The sequence below is a fragment of the Cibotium barometz genome, chromosome 33 (assembly GCF_041138505.1).
Source record: "Cibotium barometz isolate CiBa-2024 chromosome 33, ASM4113850v1, whole genome shotgun sequence".
NCBI classification, from domain to species: Eukaryota; Viridiplantae; Streptophyta; class Polypodiopsida; order Cyatheales; family Cibotiaceae; genus Cibotium; species Cibotium barometz.
The window spans coordinates 21,610,053-21,635,050 of NC_141078.1; the positions used below are offsets into that span (position 1 = coordinate 21,610,053).

The window sequence follows — 24,998 nt, forward strand, 5'->3', positions numbered from 1 at the left end:
GGGATCATAACCCTAAGCTTGGGAAAGCATATGAGGTATGTGGGGTGAGATATGGCCATGGAAAGCTTCCTCCAAGAAGAGGAAAAAACAAAATTTGTGAGCTGCAAATTTTTGCCCAAAATTTGGTCCACAGCTCAAAGTTTGGCCCAAATTGGACCAAATGTGATGTCCATACTCAAAATTTTCTCAAAAACCTTAAAGAATTAGCTAAATAAAGAAAAAATTTATAGTCCCACAATCTCCCTTATCAATATTAAGAAAATCCAAGAAAATGCAGAAAATAAAGCTTGCATAAATCAAGAAAATTGTCAAAATCACATGTAGGTATCCATTTTCTTGCAAATTTCTTACCCAAATGCATAAAAATCTCTCAAAATCAAAATCAAAAATTAAAATGGAGAATCACTAATGTAAGATTAAGGAAATATTAAGCAAGATTAAGAATCTAAGATATGGGACAAACTAAGTGGTTTAATCTCCTGCCATGAGAATGGAAATAGCCTTCCATAAGCTAAAGTGTGGTAGTTCAAGGCTCCAAGGTTCATTCAAATGTTAAATGATCAAAAGATATAAGTGAAGATCCATGAGCCCCTTTTATACTCGAGCCCATGCCCATGCCCTAACTAAGGTTCCTACTTCATTATAGAGATTCTTAATTGAATGTATGGCCTTGTATTCATTACATAGATCCTTAATTGAATGTCTGGCCTCGTATTCATATATAGATGAGGCATCCAATAGCCTATTGATAAAGCAATACAACGAATGATTCACATGCATCCTGGAGACTAAGCCTAGTACCTATTTCTATTGGTGTAGTAATAGGCTTGTAGTCTTTAAGACCAAACCATATAAGCAGCCTATGTATGTACTTTGACTGCAACATCACAATACCATCGTTATGTTGCATAAACTATGTGCCTAAATAATAATACAACAATCTCGAATCTATCATCTTAAATGTCACATACAATTCTATTGGTGTAGTAATAGGCTTATAGTCTTTAAGACCAAACCGTGTAAGCAGCCTATGTATGTACTTTGACTACAACATCACAATACCATCATTATGCTGCATAAACTATGTGTCTAAATAATAATACAATGAGCCCAAATATGTCACCTTAAATGTCACATATAATAATATAATGAGACCAAATATTGCACCTTAAATGTCACATATAATTCAACCTTGAAGGTTGAAATATTCTCCTCATTAGGGCCTATGAGCAGCATGTCATTAATGTAGAAAATGATAACCAAAAAATAATCTTTACTCCTCTTTACATAGCTTTCACTTGGATTGTTGTAAAATCCATTTACAACCAAGTATGCATTTATCATCTCATACCATGCTCTAGGAGCATGCTTAAGGCCATATAAAGCTTTTCTTGTGATACCCCCGCCCCCTCCACGATGCCCCCTCTGAGGGTGCTGGCAGCGGAAGCAGCATCAGCCTCTCGTGCAAGGCAGGGATCCACACTCAGGGCCTCCCCACGGATATTCGGAAAAGAGGCTAGCCCGATGGTTCCTCCGAAATCGAACTCGAAAAAACTTTCCTCCTCGCTCGGAAGGCATGGGCGCTTCCACCAGGACAATCATCTAACACGAGAATTGATCTAATGAGTCAAAGTCTTAACTAACCAAAATGATCCGACCAAACTCGAAAGTCACATGGTTAGATCAAGGAAGAGACTTGCACTTGGTCCATAGAATCACCGCTTTTTTCCTCCTTTAACGAGGCACAGCCACGCTAATTCCCTCCCACAGAACAAGGGCCTTCCTGGGACTTATTCTAACTAATGTAACTTAGTCGTAACTATTTGTATCGTAGGAATCCCCCGATCCAGCTGGCCCATGGTTTATGGTTTAACCAACCGCCCAACCACTGTATTGGTGGGATTCCTTTATAAAAATTTGGTTCTGTTTTGCCCGGGTACCAAGGAAAAGAGTTCCCAGGTCCCCTAGCCAGCATTTCAAAATTCAAGGTAGTCATACCACTTACACACCCAATACGAAATTGCATTTTAACAGATTCGGTTGTCTTTAAAATAATCTTTCAATGAAATCATAGTATTACTAATCATAATCCTCCAAAATATTGAGTCCACTGTTCTACAAAATATATCATCCGGACTCTCCGTTGTTGAAGACTAGCTGGTCAACCAACGAGATCCAATATCAAAATTCCATTCACAAAAGTCATTCTTTCGGTTCATCCGTATCTTCCTCGACATACGCATGGGCGTCCTAGCAACCGCGAGCCCATGCATCACCTGGTCAGAACCCTCTAGGATCCTACTTAGGTGTCCTAGCACTTCATTGAGGGATTGCTTTGTCGGCCCTTGCCCATCGTACCAGAAGCGCACCATTTTAACTATACCGAGGCTGGTCAAGACCTCGACAGGTTTTGCGGTGAAGAGCAACATCCCTCGACGACTCCTCGCCAACTGTTGCAAAACGAGTCTCTCCTTAGTTAAACACATACCAAATGCTTCCTCCAGCATTCTGGCATAAAATAGTCCTTTAAAAGAAAACAAAGGTTCTATGCAAGTAGAATTCCTAGTTCGAGATTGGTTCCACAAAACCCTTTTTTCTTAATCCAGATTTTCTTAATGAGAATCAATGATCTCTCATTAGGATAATCTACCCATCATTTGATTGAATTTCCAACTAGATTCTTGGTGATTTTGGTTAAGGGAAAACTATGCTAATTCAGTGATAGTCTATTCTTTACGTCAAGAATTGGAATTGGTCATGAGGTTTTTGCTTGATTCAGATTTGAGAGATGGGCAAGTAGTTTACTAGCCACCCCTCTCGCAGTCGTGGTCTAACCAAAAATTTTCGGTTTTCTTCTAACTTTGATTTCTAAGGATTTTCTTCAGATAAAAATCTACTGAACTTGTAACCGTAAGGAAAATTCCAACTTTATGAATTTCATTCCATAATAGATTAAGAATTGGTTCCATATGAGAATATCAGGTTTTTATAAAAATACTCTTCTTCCATTAATCTAATTTTGAGTAAATATCAATTTGGTGATTTATCCACCTAAAATATATAAGAATATTCTTCTACCAATTTAATTATCAACCCTAAGTTTCTAGGTAGAATTATGGTGAAAATTCCTCTTTTGTCACCAAAATTTAATTTAAACCTTTCTCTACTTAAAATATCATAAAAATTCTTCTTTTAAATTAAATACAAATATCCATTTTTTTGAATATGCTTAAAATCCCTCTTTTTGCATTTAAATGATTGAATTCCAAATGTCATGGGAATTCCTCTTTTATCACTTAAAAGTTTTTTATGCATAAAATAAATTTATCTAAAATTTATCTTTTTTAAATTAAATAAAAATATCTATTATTTAAATATGCCAAAAATTTCTCTTTTATTATTTAATTACTTGGATCTCAATTATCATGGGAATTCCTCTTTTTGCATAAAAATAAATATTATACTAAAAATTTATTTCCCATGAATATGACGAAAATAATTCTTTTTGCATAGGATGTCCAATCCTAGAATATGGTAGGAAGTCCTCTTTTAGCATTATGCATAAAATAAGATATGTATTATTTTTTGAAAATTTTTCCATAGCTTTGCTGCTATTACGAATAATTTTTAATTTTTTCTTAAAAGAATAAAACATTGTAATGCAAATATGATAGAAGATCTATTCTTAAACTTAAATCTAAACTATGGATTTGAATCATAATTTTAACCATAATCATAAACTTAATTATGATTATTCTACTAGATTAAGCTATTTCCATTATTCCTCTTTCCCAAATTGATAGGATTGTCTCTTTCCCATTTAGAATCAATTAAAGTAGTTTTTAAATTTTTATAAATAATTTAAAAGAATTAACCATTGTTTTGTTAACATAAAAGCATAAAATACCATTTTCTTATTCTCTAGTTTAACGAGCTTAGAGTTTGGTTTTGAATTAAGAATTTATCAATGAGAAGCACTCTTTTGCTAAAGAATTAGCCATAGGAATGACTATTATTTTTGGAGAGAGAGATATACATAAGAAAGCATTCTAAATAAGCATAAAGATTAACTTTTCTTGATTACACATTAAAATTCTTAGAGAAAGCTTGATTTGAATTTAAAACAACTAATTAGAAAACTTCTCAAGTTTGAGAGGGGTTGAGAAGAGAAGTCATTTGAGAATATTAACAAAAAACCATAAAATTCATTCTTACCTCAAGGATTAGCTTGCTTCTTTTTCTAGAAGTGAAGTCCCCAACCAATCAATTGGTTTAGCAAGTGGAGAAAAGAGCTCCAAGAGTTGTTGAAGAGAAAGAGAAGCTCCCCAAAAGTAGAGGATTTTTAAGGGATAATAGAAAATATGATTATTTTAATGTAATACTGGCATGGTATAGCTCACAGATGAGAATAGAAAAGAATGAGGGTCTATTTATAGGTGAGGGAGGCCACTAACTGAGTCCAACTAGGTTCTAGAATTTTCTAGCTTCAGTTTGGCTAAATTTGGATAAGATTTGGACCAGTTTGGCTCCCCTTTTGATCCAGTTTGATCTAGGAGAGAGGAGAGATAAAAATATCATAATTTTTTTGAATTAAAAACCCTCCCACACATGTGAAAGTGCCTACCTCAAAGGTCCCCCTGTCCTTACCAAGGTGTCAAAAATTCATCATTTTCAAAAATATCTCTTTTTTTAGTAATATCTCTCAATTTTTAACTAATAAACCTTGTACTCAGTCAACTCTTCATCTTATGTGAGCATTTACTCATTTTTGGGTATTTTCTTTTATTCATTAGATTTATCTCATCCCAACACTTGGATTAATCCTATTGGCCCAGAGGAACCTTAATTGGACCATAATCGAGAAACTTCTGAAAATCTAGACCCTTAGGCTAAGGTCCCTTATATCATTTTTAATTGCTTCCTAATGCACATTGGAGAATTTTTTTTAAATTTATGTTTCAAAGAAATATATTTTAGATATTAGGAGAATTTTTATATCAAAAAATATCTCAATATTGAATTATCTCTCTCTAGATTTTTTCTTCTCTCTAGGCAAAAACAAGGAAAAATAATATTTTCTTGTATTCAGAAATAGGGAATGATTACAGGGGATTGAGGTAAAAGCTTATTCATTATTTAGGCTGAGGAGGAATCTTACATTTCTTAACTTGCATACTTTAGGATTGGGTCATTTTAAAGGATTGAGGAACTTATGAGTTGTACTCATCTTGCATGGCTTGTATCCAGTTATAATTTTCTTGTATGTCCTTAAAGGAAACAGGTTTCTCTTTATTGATATACTTCCTCAAAGAAACAGGTTCTTCTTTATTGTATATACTGGCCTTTTTACCATAAGGTATATTTGCTAAATACCAAGTGTCATTTTTAAGGATTGAGTCAAACTTATGAGTCATGCTCATCCTACATAGCCTTCATCCAATGATCATTTTTAAGGATTGAGTCAAGCTTATGAGTCGTACTCATCATGCATGGTTTGCCAACCGTGACCATTTTCTTATACTTTCTCAAAGGAAATAGGTTCCTCTTTATTTCATATACTAGTAATGAGAGCATGATCCACAAAAGATTAAGATGCATGATGAGAAGCTCCATATGTCTTGCTACGTAAAGGAGTAGCTAATTTACTGTCCCGTAATATTTGCACCAGCCATTTTGGAATACTCTTGGATGCTTGCATTGGCTGCCCTTTCCTCATCCACTACATTATTCATAATTGCCTCATCATCAATAGGCTGATTTGTGGGATAAAATTCAAGCTAAAATTTAGCCAGTATGGGTTGATTTGTAATACCTTGTTGAGTATCCATTTTCTCTATATATGGTTGCCTCACATTGTACAGAGGTAGGAGTGTATCAAAGATTTCTTGTGAGAATAAATTTTATTATTTTTGTGCATAAAAGTATGGTTTCAATTGAGTTATCAAACAAAGACAACATCTCTACTCACCAAAATCTACTTTGTAGAAGTGGATGGTAGAGTCTATACCCTGCTTTCTGAGTTGTATCCCACAAAAAGCACATTTTATTACCTTATCATCTAGCTTATTGCATTGTTACTCATGAACAAGAGTATAAGAAGGATAACCAAAAATAAGCAAATGAGCCACAAAAGGTTTCCTACCATTCCAAGCTTCATAAGGGGTAATTTTCTACAAGGCCTTGGTGGTGCATCTGTCTAGCACATAAGTGGCACACGTAACTGCCTTCAACTAAAAAACATGAGGTAAATCTTGGAATTTAACCATACAACTTGCTATCTCCATGAGAGATATATTCTTTCGGCTACATAATTTTGCCTAGGTGTATAAGGCACTATGCATTGATGTTTTATAAGGCACTGTGCATTGTTAAGGTGTATAAGGCACTGCGCATTGATGTTTTATCCCTCTTTAAGCCATATATACATGAAACTCCTTTGACACATACTCCCTCGAAGGGTGCCAGCTTTATATCTAGACACATTTGTAGCCATAAAAATACAGTTCTAAAGTATGTAAAAACCTCTAACTTTACTGTCAATGGATACACCCAAGTGTGTTTGGAGTAGTCACAAAGTAGAGATATCCCTTGATTGATGGTGTCTTTATAGGGCCACATATAAGCTGTAATTTTGGGATAGCCCTTATTGATCCATCTTTCGAGAATGATGCCCATTACATCTTGCCCAAAATGCATCCCTCACATATATGTTTGACAGGGCATCAAGCTTTAGTAACTCTCATACCATCTCTTGCCTTTTAAGGTGTAACAATTCAAGCAACCAAAGTGGGCATGCCATAGCTCCATGTCACTTATAGCATGTCTGGTAGTAACTAAACAAACATTATGTGCCAATATCTCATACCTATCTAACATGTAAAGTCCATACCTTAGAGTATCAGATACCATTGTGATGTCTCCATCACTCCAGTCATGAACTATACACTTGTCATCAATAAGTCTGACCACTAGGCCTACCCTAGTAATGGCAAAGATGATAACACGTCCTTTTTGTTGCCTAGAATAAACAAGACTTTAGAGAGAGCAATTGTCCCACCAGTTGCATATGAGCACAATCTTACTAACTCCTTTCACTCAATATGTGGAGTTGTTTGCACATGTGACTTGCCTCCCTGAGGAGCAGACTTAAGGGAGGAAAATAAATCACACTAACAAGTAATTTGCTTACTAGCACCACTATCAAAGTACTAGACATATTGATCTATCACTAACATGCATACATTATGGACAGAAGGATCATAACTGTAGTACAGAATGAATGCCCAATCATCCTATGCATAGTTCATTGAGCACCTGGTGCTGACACCACAGACATGCCTAACTCTTTCACCTTCTCCTTCCCTAACCTTTTTATGTATTCATTTGATATAATGGCTTAGCTTTTGATAGTAGTTGCATTTTTCTTTCTTCTTAGGTTTATCACCACTTTTCTCGGTATCCTTTCCAAAAGATTGGGCTGATTGAACCTTTGGCTTATAACCATGTTGAAAAAAGGCTTTGCCTTTACCTTTATGAGACTGGCGAGGACAAATGCCTAATCTCCCACATGCATACTAGTTTGGTTTTGCCAAGATTGCTCTTCTTGCAAAAACCACACTACAACTAACTCATCAAAAGTAAGAGCATTGGGCCTTCATCATGAGCTGATGAAGTGTAGATGCAAAAACCTAATATGAATCCGATAGTTGTGAGAATAATCAGCACCAAAGAACTATCCATATAGACCTTAGCAATATATGCAAGCTCCTCCTCCCTAAGATATTTAATCCTTATGAGGAACTCATCTCTCATTCATATGCTCAGACTCTAACTAGCGTAAGTAGGCCACTCGTGCCTCATTATGCACTTGGTAAAACATAACAAGCACATCCCAAGCATGCTTCACAGTTTTATATGAGAAAATATGAGGAATAATGCTCCTTTTCAGTGAAAGTGCCACTAATACATGTGCATGTGCATCCCTACCATCCTACCTGGCTTGTTCTACTATGGGAGGTGTGGAGACATATGCCACAGCTACATCATAACTTGTATCACCATTCAAAGTACCTGTACTATGCTACTCTGCTGGTGAGACATGGCATGCCTCAATGCTAATAACAATATTCTAAATCCCTTTGGCGACGAATGCATGGCCCATAATATAGGACCACAATGGGTAGTTGGTCTTGTCAAGCTCATCCTTAGTGAAAAAAGCATCCTAAATACATCACTGCCTGGCTATTTTAGCCTACAAATAACTAATTCTTGATATAGAATGAAAATATCCCATCTACCTACTGTAGGTATTGTCACTGTCTTAAATGCAATCGATATGGCTACCAAGAGATCATTGATGAAAAAGGAAACCTACAAAGTTATGAAAAATTGTAGTGTAGAGTGTGGAAATCATACTTAGTAGAAATGTAGAAATCGGTGATAATGTAGACGATGATGTTGATGCTATTGAAGATGAGCATAAAGATGTGATGCCGAAGATGACAATGGCCTTGTCTACACACGAAATGCTATTGCTTGCTACTATGTAGAAAACCCAAAATCATACAAAAACAAATTGAGCTGACATTCCTCTGAGATGCCTACGGAAACCTTACATGTGAACGAGCCCTCAAATGTGCCAAAACGCTTCAAAATATGTAAGAACTATGTTAACTTAGTTAACATTATAGTATAGGTATACCTTCTCCACCTAAGAGAATAAATCAATTCGAGATAATTAAAAGAGCAACCAGCCACCGTGAGACCAAGTTAGCAACACACACATAGATGTAGCAAGTAAGAAGAGATAAATGGAAGCACAACACTCAAAATTGATTAATGAGGATAAGTGAGATACACGTGAAGTGACATGATAAGGTCACTTACACACACTCAAAAGAGTGCATACATATGCTCGAGGGGAAAAAACCTCCAAAAGAGGAAAAAAGTACCCTTAGCGCATTTTTAGCCTTCGTTCTCACATCACTACTATATAAAAGGCTACAATGAGGAGCAGTGAATGTAATGAGAAGAGGAGAATAAGAGGACATGTGATTAAATGGAAATCTACATGTACTAATTGTTGCATTTAATAAGATAAAATGTTAACTTCTTATTGGATGGGATTTTAATCATGACTTGTAGTTATAATTTGGCCATGAGATGGCCGCTTGTATTTGCATGGATTTTGCTCTATTCTAGCAACAAAAAGAGTTATGGCCCAGTTGTGGATGAAATATTGATAGATACAATTTTGTATGGCATCTAACAATATTAATGTTTCACATTGAAGATGCTTGGCCGACAAATCTAGAGATGAATGAGCTCTATGATTCCTACACTCCCTTGCAAAGGCTGGAAGCTTATGTAAGATTAGTACATAGAACAACTTTAAAATGACATAAGGTACACCTAACATACACGTGAAGCTAAAATTTTATCACATGTATGTGCGGTAATACAAGGGAGAGATATTCTATTTAACTTCTTGCTCTCTCTCTCTCTCTCTCTCTCTCTCTCTCTCTCTCTCCCCTTCCAATTGTTTTTTCAATCTTAGCATCATTGCTATAAAAAAATTGTCATGTTTTTTGTTTTGTTTTTGGAGGAAACATTATAGTGCCATGATTAAAGAAAATCCGCCTAAGCATTTTCAAAGCCCTTATTTTTAACGAATGAATTCTGAAACATTTTTGATAAATATTTTGTTAAGCAAAACCGGACAAATTAAAGAGTAGGCCCTCTACATATTGATTGGTTCGAAAAAATGCTTTTTTTTTCTCTATGTTTTGGTGTCGTCTTGCAAGTTGAATTTTATTCTTTCTCTCTCTATCGTGTTTTTGTGTCGTCTTGCCCGATCGTGTGAATTTCAAGGAGGTGGTAGAGATGTGTATGCATCCTTGGGAGCACCGCCTCGGCGGCCGGACATTGTGTGTCGTCTTGCGGCCATGGCGCGAGGGCAATATGTCAAATGAGGAATTTGGTCCACGAAGCGCCTATGCTGAAACGTCCGCAGCTATAGATCATTGCCTCCCTCCTCCTTGCTCGGCCCAGTAAAGCCTCTGCCTATATTATTATCCAGAGAGGGAGGGAGATCACAGCAATACTAGGGTTGTACAGCTAGGGCTAACCTCGGCTGTAATTATGGTGGCCATCAAGGTCCAACTAGAGACAAACTCCTCGACCTCCCCTCCAGCTCTAGTTGATCTGAATGCCCTTCATCTCAATGAGGATCGGGACCTTGGCTCCAAGCCACACCAAGCTCGTGGGCAACTACAAGCTGAAGATGAAATGCTGCAAGCTGATGACGAAGAAGGGCGGCAGCTCATTATCCCTGGCCTCCCTCCGTCACTGGCTTATAAGTGTCTGGCTCGCGTCCCGCGTGAGAGCCATTCTTCGCTCATCCAAGTGTCTAAGGCTTGGCGCGAAGCTCTCCTCAGCGGCAAAGTGTACCGCCTACGCAAAGAGCTGGGTATCCAAGAGCCTTGGATCTACCTTGCCTTTTGCCTTAACGCCAAGGTTCTCAGCAGGTATCAGCAGCCGCAGCTCAGCTCACCTTTGTCGTCCTGCACCTGGCTAGAAGCCTACAACCCCCGCTTGAACCTGTGGCACAACCTGGGCCCTCTGCCAGGGCTGCCCGACTCCCGCACTCTCAAGGGCTTCGCGTTTGTAGCGCTGGACGACAAATTATACGTGGTGGGCGGCAGGCTCACGTGCACTAGTGCAATCACTAATCTGCATGATCGGCCCAATAATTCGCACGCTACCGATCAAGGCAGTAGCAGCAACGTCAATGTTTTTTCGAGCTCGGAGAATATCATGGAGATGGAGGTGAATATCAGGAAGGAGATGCTGGTATTTAACTGCACCACCCGAGAATGGAAGCAGTGCGCCAGCATGTCGACGCCCAGGGTGAACTTCGCGTGCACAGTGTACAAGGGGCGCATCTACGTTGCGGGTGGCCGCAGCCTACGGGGCCAAGAGAAGGGCGTGTCAAGCGCGGAAGTGTACATCCCGGAGGCGGACTTCTGGGTGCCGCTGCCGGGCATGAGCACGGGCAGGTACAAGTGCGTGGGCGTGACGTGCGACGAGAGAATCCACATCGTGGGCGGCTTCGCGGGACCCGAGGACTCTGAGATGATTCACCCCTTCACGATCGACCGCAGCTGCGTGGACGTCTTCCACCCGCCCAGCGGCCAGTGGGCAGTGCTCAAAGGCATGTGGCAGCTGGACGTGCCGCCTAACCAGATCGTCAGTGTGGAGGGCCGCCTCTACAGCTCCGGCGACGCTCTCAACACCTGGAAGGGCCGCATCGAAGAGTACGACACCGCTCTCAACATGTGGAAGATCGTGGACGGCTCCTGGCTCCCCATGACCCACCCCGAGGAATGCCACAACTCCGAGCGATGCTACCTCACGATGGCTCCCATTGGCCATTGCCTCTACTTCCTGGGCGGCTATCGCCTTCTCTCCGACGACACTTGTACCTGTCTACACACCATCTACATCTTTGATACCACCGCCCAGGACGCTGCTTCCCAATGGCAACTGGTGGAGCCCGTGCAAGATGCCTGTAAAGAGCTGTGTAGCCATTGTTGCGTCGTCGCCTTGTGATGAGGTCTTCTTTTCCTCAACTTTTGTGCCTTCTTCTTTCTACTACGACCACACCTACTAGCACTGCATGCAGCATATACTCTCATTTCACTGTCGTCGTTTTAATCTTTTTATTGTGAAATTTCAATTTCAATCGATGGGAACTGTCGGGAGAGCACTTTCTACATCACCACCAGTGTGTTTCATTTCGCACCATTTTGACAAGCCAACTTAAAAAATGAGCCACCTTAATATAAAGATCGAGTCTCTCTCGACACTTCAAATCTCGATGTATGGTATACAAAATGTTTCGTTGATTGTCTAGCAATGTATCTTTGATGTGCCTAATTTAGTTATCATAATGTTACGTATTGAGTTATGAGCTGAAGGATAGACTTTGCATGGTTTCATGGTTGATAGCAGGAATTTGCATGAAAGAATGCACTCTCATTGCTCATTAAATTGTTCCACCCTTTAAAAACTTTTGTGTGTCAACGGTCAACCTTAAACCCCCCTCCCGCTTCCCTCTCTCTCTCTCTCTCTCTCACACACACACACACACACACACACACACACAATGTAGACCTCAAGCCAACATTAAAAGGCATCTCAACAATATAACATTTTCAATTAAAATCAAGACCAGGCTTCCTTCTTAATCAATATACGAGTGTCCTATATATTATAGTTATCTATCGATTATAAAGTATCCCTCTCAATAGCATAAGACATTGGTCTTATTGATTCACCCGATGTTGTTAAGAAGTGCTATGACACATGTGTGGAAACTAAATTCCACACACCAACCTAGGGCCACCACCAATACTCACACACAAATCATGTGGGGGAGTAGCCATGCATGCAAGAAGACATTGATCAAATATATATCTTCTGTTCAATTAATAAGAAGGGGAGAGGCTTGTTGCCAAAAGAGGCTTCTCACGATTTGTCTATAGGCTAGGTTGATTTTGCAGACTCGATATTCATGTGGGGGTGTAGCCATGCATGCAAGAAGACATTTATCAAAGAATTGTGGTGTTGCCTCGGTGTTGCAGAAGGAGGCCTCTCATGGTTTTGTTTGTAGGCTAGGTTGATTGGAGACTCGATATTCATAATATCTTTAAAAAAATGATGTATCATGAGATTCACACTAATAAATGCATCTCTCTCTCTCTCTCTCTCTCTCTCTCTCTCTCTCTCTCTCTCTCTCTCTCTCTCTCTCTCTCACTCACACACACACACACACACACACACACAAAACACAATGTAGACCTCAAGGTAGCATTAGATGACATCTCAACAATATAGTATTTTCATTTAAAATCAAGAATCTTACATTACAAGCACTTGTCCCTTTACCGATGGTTTTTTTTTTAAGGAAAGATTTTTTTTCTCCCAGCTCCTGTCATTATCGATATTTGCATTGGTGTGTGTCAATAAAAGCATCGAAATAGATGTCGATAAAAGTAACGATATAAGCATCACTACCTGTAAAAAATTTAAAAAAATGTATCAATTTTTGAGAAAAATTATTTTTTATAGAGTTTTAATATCAAATTTTTTAGAAAAAATCATTAACAATTGATTTACATAAACTTCATGACTGTTCATCTTTTCCACAAGATCCATTGCTATGAAGAGACCAATTTTTAATGGAAGGACCTGAGGAGATACTATCAATGGATTTGATGGAAGTTGATAAGGTATCATCATTGTCATCATGGTGTTCAAGATCATGATTTTCGACATCATCGCGTAAATTTGTTCATTATGATCATGAGTGTGATCTCTAATAATCTATAAAGCTTGGGTCATGATCTAATAATTCATTTGTGCACAAGGTATAATGTACTTCTTCCTTTGGAGATTCTATAGTAATAGTTTCCTCCTCCAAGTCTCTATCTTTAAAATTTGTTTGCTACAAGGAGAAACTTGAAGTACGTATCACAATTTTGATTTTGAAGTGTTTGGTTAAAAAATTACATGTTATTCTTTCACTAAGTGCACGTTAACAAAAGACAAAGTAATAACATGTAAGCTTTAGAGGAAATAATACCTGCTCACATTGCTGTGGTAGTACAAATGTATCTTGAAGATGTGTCCACAACTTAGTGGAGCCAACTGCAATAAATCCACTATTGTCTCTTATCATAATTATGGTTAGACCATTGGTGATCATTTTAAACGATTGCGCACATCAAGAATGAACATGTTAAATTATCTAAATGACCAACTCTAATTATGTCGTCAGTATAGTTCCACAATAATCAAGATCGAAAAGAATAAAACTTGAGTCGCTAGCACTAGCTCGACTCTCTTGTTCAAAGTTAGCCATTCCTCCAAAGTCAAAAGTTGTTCTTTTCTTATCTACTCACTCCACACAAAAAAGATGTACATGTGACCATATTGCTCCATATTTTTGATACTACATTACATATATAAAAAAATAACTTTTAAAAAGAGTGTTATTTCAATTGCATTTACTGATTCTTTCACCGTCCTCTCTTGTTTTCCTTAGAGTTTATTCTAGCCATTTGCATGACGTACTGTTCGTGAGTTGTGCAAGCTCAAGAGGATATGGAAGATGTCTGTGTCTTCTCCTAATTTTTTTTGTGTGCATTTGATGTCTCCATCTCCACTATTGTCTCTTTATATCTATCAAGCCATTTTTTCATTTTTGCAGAATTTAATATACAAAATATATTGATCTTATCTCGTAATGTTTCATCCATCTTATGAGTTAGCCCTTTGTCTTATGGTACCTCTGGACAACTATCCGTTCATCCTCTTTTTTGTGCCAAAATCGAGGCATGTCAAGACCAATTAATCTAAGAAACTGGGAGATGTACACCAATGATTCTTATACTAACCAATCTTCAACCATGCTCCCTTTTAGCCTTTCTCTTTTTCAAATAAACCCCTTCAAGGTCTTCATGAATCTCTCAAAAAGGGCATTAATGTAACGATGTCACACTAGAAGTGAGCAACAAATACTGGGCTGGCTGGGTGTAGAGTTGGTTCAAGCACGTCCTCAAATTGTTGGCAATCAAGGGCTCTCGAAATTTTGATTTGATGGTTTTTTTCCTTTCCGAAACCAGCGCAGCACAAATCTCTTCTTTTACCACAATCTTACGCTTTATTGGGTTCATGTTCAGAATTCTGGATGTCCTACTCCTACGGGATGTCCCATTTCTGCTTCTGCGAAATCTTAGACCTTTGTTTCCGAATTTCCCACTTCCCCTTCTGTTCTTGTGGAACCTAAATTTTCTACTTTTGCAAAATTTCCTCTTTTTTGTAGAACCTCTCACTTTTGCGAAAGGGACTCCTGAAAAACATCCATCAACTATGAATGGTGCCATCAACAATTGCAGCCTCCTTAATTACATGTACGAGCAAGTGCATATGAATGATGAGAATAGGCATTGGAAAGTGCTTCTCAATCAGACGCACTGCTTCTAAGGAGTTCATTCTTGCATCTTTAATTGTTTGCAAGTTCATCTCCTTCAAGGATATCCATTGAACTAAAGCATTGATCTTGTAAATAACACTCCTAATGTCTTCACTTACGTAATCTTTAATTACAATAGGAAGCACAAACTACAATGTGACACGTGTATGTTAGTGATGAATATATATATATATATATACATATATATATATATATACATATATATATATATACATATATATATATATATATGTATGTATGTATGTATGTATGTATGTATGTATGATAAAGGAGAGAGAAAATGAGCTATATATACATGTAAAAACTTATGCCAGTTGTGAGACTTTAGGCTAGTCAGCTTATTGTTTCAAGTAAATGCATCCTTAAGACATGCATGTGTCCCATTAGTGTATGAAACTATGCAATAATCTTCTTTAATCTTTTATCCTCTCTCTAGGATAAAATCTAGGGTGATGGGGGTAGGACTACTTTGTTTGTTTCATCTACTTATATCCACAAAGCTTTCATCTTTTCAACTTCCTTCAAGTTATCTTGACACCCTTACTGTCTTCATCTCCAATTAAATGTTCGCAAATGATGCTCTTGATAGTTTTGAATATATGAATGCATTTTTTTGCGAGCAATTTTGAACAAGCGAATCTTCCAAATTGGCGAGCGCTTTTTTCCTCTCTCTCTCTCTCTCTCTCTCTCTCTCTCTCTCTCTCTCTCTCTCTCTCTCTCTCTCTCTCTCTCTCTCTCTCTACTCTCTTCGTAGTATGTATCTCTCTCCCTCACTCACACTCACACTCCTCTCCATACCCAATCCCTACACTCCCTCTCTCTCTATTGTCCCACTCTATCTCTCTCTCATCCCTAATTTACACTCTCCCTCTCCCCCTCTCTCCAACATCTCTCTATATATACCACATCTCTCTCCCTCTCAATTATTCTTCCACACCCTTAGAACAAAATGTTAGTACAACATCCTTGCAACAAAAAAGTGGACAAATGGACAAATAAATTAGTGAAGAAAGTGTAGCATTCTATTCCATCCATTAATCACACATAATGTTTAAAGTGTTGTAATCCCTTCCATCCATATAAATAAAAAGTCATGTCATTACATACAAAAAAGGCCTTCATACACCCTAAGTGGACAAGGACATTAGCCATTGAAGTTTTGGAATCCCTTTGCATCCATATCATTCTCAACCCAAGTTTAAAAAACCAAAAAAAGGTCAGCCTAATACAAATGTTTGTACTTGCTTACACTCTAGGCCAACTCCGAGTATGTCATGTGTCTATTTAAAGCCTCATCAACATCCCTTTTAGTCAACATTGGTTGATGAATAAACATATATCTCATTTTGGCTGAGGCCGAGAACTCTCAGGTACACAAAGTATAGGTGCTTGCATGCAAGATATGGCTTCCTCTTTTCAATCCTTCCCATGAAATCTAGACAAGTGCATGTTGGATGGCCTTTGATATGTATATCATAAACACCAACTTCTATGCCTTCCCCAAAAGTTTCTACTGTGAAAACCTCATGTTGTTTAGACTCAATCACCATTTCTTGTGTTACCCTTGCTTTCATTTTGAGAGCTCTTTTAATTCTTGTTGCTTCTTGCTCTGAGATGTTAGGCTTGTATCTCATGCGTCGCCCCTCTCGAGATGTGACATTTGTTGTTGCTGATGTTGTTTCCTCCTTTCGAATCTCTTGGCTCACTCCTTGTATTGTAGAGGAGGATATCTTTCCTTCCACTTTCTTCATTTGCAAATTGAAACCTGCAAGAAGCAATGCATCGACCTCATCTGTTGAGAGTTTGGTACCCTTTGCGCACAAGCCAAATTGAAGGGACTTTGTGTGGAGGATGATCAATGTTCTTATCAATGGCCCATGTGTGCATTACATCTGTGTTGCAAAACCACATCTGACTAGTCTTCCTAGCCACATGAGACCTTGTTGAAAAAAACGAGGGAGCAGGTGCCCCCTTTGCACATCCCACAATAGTTCACCCACATTTTTCCATCCTTCCTAAATTCCCCAGACATTTGACCCTACTATTTTCTGGAGAACTACCCAAACGGTTTGATGTATTGGTGCTTCCACCACACTAGTATATGTGGATTCACTGCCCACACTTGTCTCCATCTAAGAAATGAATCTTTCTAGGTCTTCCAATTGGTTTTCTATCTCGAATATGCACATTGAACTCTGGCATATGGCTTGTATCATCCTCCACATCAATTACTATAGAAGATTACCTCTTATGCCTTGTTGACTCTCGATCACCACTTAAAGGTTCCTTGTACATGGGAGTACCTGCAATGTTGCTTTTCATTGTCCGAATGACCTGTGTTGGACTAGGAGTGGTAGAATTTACCCTTTCAACAAGCTTCTCAAGTGGAAAGAGAGAAATCGGTCAATCCACACGTCCTAATCCCTTCCAATGGACTAATCGAACAAATAGAGGCTCCTTGCTCCAATGCGTTTGCCAAGGTTATAAGAATTCTACTTTGCACTTTGCAAGTGTGAGATTCCTCCCTCCAACTTTTAAGGTGTAAAGGTGTAAGAACCTCCCCTTCTATTCTTGAAATTATTCCCCTCTCTGAAATAGGAGAAAGATCTTGTTTTACCCTATTTTGGCCTAGAGAGAGATAATCCAAAATTTAGATATCTTTGGATATAAAAATCTTCATAGTGTCTAAAATGGATTCCCCGTAAAACATAAGTTCAAAATGAACTTTCCAATGTGCATTGGAAATTAATTAAAAAAGGTATAAGGAACCTTAGCCTAAGGGTCTACATTTTCAGAAATTTTCGGATCATGGTCCAATTAAGGTTCTAATGAGCCAATTGGATTAATCTAAGTGTTGGGATAAAATAAATCCAAAGAATAAAAGAAAATATCCAAAAATGAGTAAATTCTCACATAAGATGAAGAGTTGACTAAGTACATGGTTTATTAGTTAAAAATTATGAGATATTGCTAAAAAATGAGCTATTTTAGAATAATGATGCATTTTTGACACCTTGGTAAGGAGAGGGGGACTCTTGAGGTAGGAGCCTATTTCACATGTGTAGAAGGGTTTTTAATTCAAAAAAATTATGATATTTTTATCTCCCCTCTCTCCTAGATCAAACCAAATAAAAAAGGGAGCCAAACTGGTCTAAATCTTGTCCAAATTGGGTCAAACTGAACCTGGAAAATTCTAGAACCCAATTGGACTTCGTTAGTGGCCTCCCTCACCTATAAATAGACCCTTAGTCTTTTGTAAAAAAAATATTGGAGCTATACCATGCTAGTATTATATTAAAATAATCATATTTTTTATTATCCCTTAAATTTTTCTCTCTTGGGAGCTTGGAGCTCTCTCTCTCTACAACTCTTGGATTTGCTCTTATCTTGGTGGACCAATTGATTAGTCGAGGGCTTCACTGCTAATAGAGAATCAAGCCAAACTTGGAGGTAAAATCAAATTTTATGGTTTTTTCCAATTTATCTCAATGAATTTCTTCTTCTCAACCCCTCTCAAGCTTGAGAAGCTTTCTAAATAATTGTTTTAATTCAAATCAAGCTTTTCCTTGAAGTCTTAATGCTTAATTAAGAGAAAGTTAATCTTTATGCTTATTTGTAATGCTTTCTTTAAATAAATCTCTCTCTCTCTCTAAAAGAATAGCTATCTTTATGGCTAAATCCCTTGAAAAAGGATGCTTCTCAATGATAGTCTCTTAATTCAGAGCTAAACTCTAGGCTTGATAAGTTGGAGATTAAGAAAATGGTATTTTTTATGATTTTATGTTAACAAAATAATGGTTATTTCTTTTAGATTATTTATAAGTAGTTAAAAACTAATTTGAATGATTCTAAATGAGAAATAGATTATCCTATCAATTTGGGAAAAGAGAAATGATGAAACTAGCTTAATCTAGTGGGATAATCATAATTAAGTTTATGATTATGATTAAAATTATGATTGAAATTCATAATTTGATTTTAAGCATAAAAGAGGAACTACTATTATATTTCCATTACAAGTTTTTATTCTTTAGAAAAATTTGAGAATTATCAGTAATAGTAGCGAAGCTATGGTAAATTTTTTAGAAAATAATACATATCTTATTTTTATGCATAATGCTAAAAGAGGACTTCCTACCATATTCTAGGATTGGACATCCTATGCAAAAAGAATGATTTTCATCATATTCATGAGAAATAATTTTTTGTAATTATGCATAATTAATTGATTATGAGAAAAGAGTAAATTTTGGTAAAATTATGTTAATACAAAAAGAGGAATTCACATGATATTTGAGATCCAAGTAATTAAATGGTAAAAGAGGAATTTTTGGTAAATTCATTTTTTGCAAAAAGAGGAATTTCCATGATAATTGAGATCCAAGAAATTAAATGGTAAAAGAGGAATTTTTGGCATAATTCAAATTATGAGTATTTATCAAAAGTGGAATTTTGAGTATTATTATTTTTATTAGAAAATATGGGTAGAATTGATTTTTATAAATCCCATGAATCTTTTACTCGAAAAGAAGAATATTGAATATATTTTAATTGAGAAATTTGAGAAAGAATATGAAAATATCCATCAAGAAATCTTGAATAATTCTTATTCAGAAAAGGGAATCTAGAATCCCTGGAAGGATCGAGGATCAATGAGTAAACGAAAGTTTAGAATTAGTTCTCATTAATAAAGCTTAAGGAATGAAAATACATTATGTAAATGAATGAGATGTGATGTAATGTAAATGGATGTGGATGTGAATGTGATAAGATGTGAATGTGATGAGATGTAAGTAGATGTGATGAGATGTGATGTAAATGGATGTGGATGTGAATGTGATAAGATGTGAACGTGATGAGATGTGAGTGGATGTGATGAGATGTGGATGAGATGTGATGTGATGTAAATGGATGTGGATGTGAATGTGGATGTGAGTGGATGTGATGAGATGTGATGTGATGTAAATGGATGTGGATGTGAATGTGATGAGATGTGAGTGGATGTGATGAGATGTGGATAAGATGTGATGTGATGTAAATGGATGTGGATGTGAATGTGATGTGAGGGGCTATGAGTGGATGTGATGAGATGTATGTGATGTAAATGGATGTGGATGTGAATGTGATGAGATGTGAATGAGATGTGATGATATGTGAATGGGGGTGATGTGATGTAAATGGATGAGAATGAGATGTGAAGTGATAGATGTGCATGTGAATGAATGGATGAATGTGGATAGATGTGAATGTAAATGAATGGATGGATGTGGATAGATGTGCATGTGAATGAATGGATGTGATGAGATATGGATAGATGTGGATGTGACATAATGTAGATGGAATGAATGAGATGTGATGTGGATAGATGTGGACGTGATGTAATGTGGATGGAATGAATGTGATGTGATATGGATGGAATGAATGTGATGTGATAAGGATAGATGTGGATGGAATGTATGTGATGTGATGAGGATACAATGAATGTGATGGATTTGAATGGGTGTGATGGATGTGAATGGGTGTGATGAGATGTCAATGGATGCGATGAGATGTGAATGGATGTGAATGTGATGTGTTGATATCTAAATAGATGTGATGAGATGTGAATGGATGTGGATCTGAATGTAATGTGATGATATCTAAATGGATGTGATGAGATGTGAATGGATGTGAATGTGATATGATGATATCTGAATGGATGTGATGTAATATGAATGGATGGATGAGATGTAAGGTGGATGAATGTGGATCTGAATGTGATGTGATGATATCTAAATGGATGCGATGAGATGTGAATGGATGTGAATGTGATATGATGATATCTGAATGGATGTGATGTAATGTGAATGGATGGATGAGATGTAAGGTGGATGAATGTGGATCTAGGTAGATGTGGATGGATGAGATGTGATGTGGATCTGGATAGATGTGAATGGATAAGATGTGAGGTGAATGGATGTGATGTGGATCGGGGTCGATGTGAATGGATGAGATGTGATGTGAATGGATGTGATGTGGATATGGGTAGATGTGAATGGATGAGATGTGATGAGGATGGATGTGACATGATGTGATGAGGATCTGAATAGATGTGATGTGGATGAATGTGATGTGATGTGGATGAGATGTGATGAGGATGGATGTGACGTGATGTGATGAGGATCTGAATAGATGTGATGTGATATGGATGAATGTGATGTGATGTGGATAGATGTGATGAGATGTAATATGATATGATTGGATGAATGTGATGTGATGTGGATAGATGTGATGAGATGTAATATGATATGATTGGATGAGAATGGATGAAGATAATGGAAATACATATGACTGGATGTGGAATAAGCAATGTGAATTGATGTAGAAGAATCTGAAATAACGAGAAGTGATGTGGAACAATGTGGAAATATGAGAGTTCGTTAGAAACTGTATTTATGACCCATTTTTAAATGACTGTTTTATGTCAAGATGCTGGGGAAGCATTTTGACCATCTTGTGGAGACCTACATGATAAAGTTGCAAGCTGAGAGTCAACAGAGGGCATCTCGCGTAGCAAGGTTGGCCCAAACCTTGACCAGTCTCGATTCGATTTAAATGGTGAGCTTACAGTACGGTGGATGAGGGACCAAGGAAGGGGCCTATGAGTGAAGCACTAGGTGACCTGTGAAGGAGCCTAGAGGGTGCTGACCATATGGTGCTTGGGCTCTACGTCTTCGAAGATACCCATGCGTACCTTGAGCAAGATACCCATGCGTACATCGAGGAAGAAAATGGAACAAGGTGTTAGAGTTGTTTTCTGAACTCGGGCATGGATCTGGTTGATTGTCCTTGCTGGTCCTCAATGGATGAGTCCATGGATCTTTTATATGGATCTGTTGGTTGATCTTGCTGATCTTCAATGGAGAGTCCATCTGGATTTTCTTATGTGAATATATTTCAAGGTACTATGAGCTAGGAACTATTGAAAAGGCCCCTAAGTGGACAGGTGGTGAGCGTTCTGGGTTGCCAATGATGCCATAGGTACACCGATGAAGGAATGATTAGAAATTAGAATTCAAGTTGGATATTTTGGAGGATTATGATCAGTGATACTATGGTTTCATTAAAAGATTGTTTTAAAGATAGCTAAATCTGTGAAACAGGCAATTTCATATTGGGTGTGTAAGTGGTGTGACTATCTTGAAGCTGAATCTGTGAAACATGCAATTTCATATTGGGTGTGTAAGTGGTGTGACTATCTTGAAGTTTGCTTGAAGCACTGGCTAGGGGACATGGGAACTCTTTTCCCTGGTACACGGGGCAAAACATAACCAAATTTCTAAATGGATCCTATCACTATAGTGGTTGGGCGGTTGGCTAACCCATGGGATTGGATGGGGTTAGGCTGGACTGATGGATCCCTAAAATGAGACTCAATTCTGTTAAGTTATGATAGTTGAAGTAAATCGTGGAGAACCCTTGTTCTATGGACAAGATCAATGACTGTGCCTCTTGATGAGGAAAAAAGCATTGGAGTCTATGATCCAAGTGCAAGTCTTTTCCTTGATCTGACCATGAGACATACGGGCTCAGTTGGATCAGTTTGGTTAGTGATGACCTTGACTACGTTAGAATAAGTTTATCCTTGAGGAATCGCCTATGTCTGCTGGGCGAGAGAAGTTTTTTCCAAGTTCGGTTTTGGAAGAACCGAGGGATTAGTCTCTTATCTGGATATCTGTGGGCGAGGTCCCGAGTGAGAGGCTCTGCCCTATGCGCAAGAAGTGCTACTTGCACTGCTAGCACCCCTGAACTCGTTGCGCAGAGGGAGCAGGGATCTTTCAGCTGTCATCAGAGCAAATTAGCTAAAGTGGAACAATCGAGAAGCCAGAAATGTCAAAAATTTATGAAGTACCAGTAAAAGATTGTAATTGTGTGATGAAATTCATATAAATGGATATTTAGAATAAAGATTCATAAATTGCCCTACTTTTAGAAGGAATCAAAGTAGTGCATCTGTGAAAAGATGCAAGGGAGAAGAAAGCTTGAGCTCTTGCAAGCACACACACACTCACAAAACCCTAATAGAGAACACACAAGGTGAGAGGCTGAAAATCTTCTTCTTCTTCACTCAACACTCAACACATCATATACAAAGATAAAAGTACACACATATGAAAAGGTACTCAACCAAATACATATGAGGGTTCTCTATAGTGTGAACCCAACTAAATGAGCTGGCACTATAACTATGCCAGTCTCTAGAATGGCTGTCACACAGCCTGTCATCCCACTGGCCGCATATCACCCATGATCTCACCAACCATGCCAGTGGTGTAAGTGTGGGGCCTATCCCCCAGGCGGATCATCAGTGTCCACCGCCTCACTAGATGAGCTCGATATCTCAACACTCCCCCTCGAGCTCAACTCCATCTCATGTACACCAAGCGAAGCCCTGAATCTGCAGAGCTTCTCTGTACCCAATGCTTTGGTGAAGATGTCAGCTACTTGATCCTGTGTGCTGACATAAACAAGGTCAACGTCTCCAGCCAAGACCTTCTCTCTGACAAAATGGTAGTGGACCTCTATATGTTTTGTGCAAGCATGAAAAACTGGGTTCGTGGCCACCTGTATACTGCTAATGCTGTCACAGAAAATGACAACTTATCTATTCACTAATAGACCCAAATCTACAAGTAGCTTTCTCAACCAAGCTACCTTACATGCTGCCATAGCAACACCTCTGTACTCGGCCTCTATATTGGATAGAGCAACCGTAGGCTGCTTCTTGCTGCTCCAAGTCACAGCAGCACTCCCCAAAGAAAACACGAAGCCACTAGTAGATCTTCTATTTGAGATACTACTAGCCCAATCAGCATTTGTATATCCATGTACACATATCTCTGTCCCAGTTTCATAAAATAGTCCACAATGCAAAGTAGACCTCACATACCTCAGTATGCGTCTCAATGCATCCAAATGCGGCTTCCGAGGAACCTGCACAAACTGACTCACCAACCCAACAACATAACTCAAATCTAGTCTGGTGATCGTCATGTAGATCAAGCTTCCTACTATGCGCCTATACATAGTAGGATCCTCCAAAATCTCTCCTGAATCTGCACTCAACTTGCCATTTTGATCCAATGGCACTGAGATAGGCTTACAGCCTATCATACCATACTTGGACAACATGTCCAAGCCATACTATCTCTGCAGTAATCCAATACCATGTGGTGACCTAATCACCTCAATGCCCAAGAAATATCTGAGCTCCCCCAGATCCTTCATCTGAAACTTCTATCTAAGCAAGATCTTTACATCAAGGATCTCTGCATCAAGGTCCCTTGTAATGATCAGATCCTCTACATAGATGACAACAAGCACAACCCCTCTATCACTGTGTCTCACATACAACGAGAAATTTGCATTGGCTACATGAAAGCCAATAGTGACAAGATATTCAGAAATCTTGTTAGACCATGCTCTTGGTGCTTGTTTTAAGCCATACAAGGCTTCCTTCAACCTGCAAACATGCTCGGGGTGACTCACATCCTCATAACAAGGTGGCTGCAACATATACACCTCTTCCTGCGCAAAGCCCCATGCAAGAATGCATTCTTTACATCCATTTGATGTAAAGACCATTTCTTTGACGCAGCCACTACTATCACAACTCTCATTGTTGCCATCTTGGCAACTGGGCTGAAAGTTTCCTCATAATCAATGCCATATGTCTGCGCATATCCTTTGGCTACCAATCTAGCCTTATACCTGTTTATGCTTCCATCACTATTATGTTTTACTTTGTACACCCACTTGCATCCAATGGCTTTCTTGCCTTTAGGCAATTGCACTAAATCCCAAGTCTCATTTCCATATAGTGCATCCATATTGCCTTTAGGCAATTGCACTAAATCCCAAGTCTCATTTCCATATAGTGCATCCATCTCCTCATCCATAG

At 38.1% G+C, this 24,998-nt stretch overlaps 1 protein-coding gene across 1 annotated transcript; it reads left to right on the forward strand.

Annotated features, from left to right (window-relative positions):
- Nucleotides 1-10,013: 10,013 nt before the first annotated feature.
- On the forward strand, nucleotides 10,014-11,877 carry LOC147619385 (F-box/kelch-repeat protein At1g16250-like). The gene has a single exon (XM_086773518.1). The coding sequence runs from the start codon at nucleotides 10,141-10,143 to the stop codon at nucleotides 11,608-11,610; it is 1,470 nt and encodes a 489-aa protein (XP_086629644.1). The 5' UTR covers nucleotides 10,014-10,140; the 3' UTR covers nucleotides 11,611-11,877.
- The last annotated feature ends 13,121 nt before the right edge of the window (nucleotides 11,878-24,998 follow it).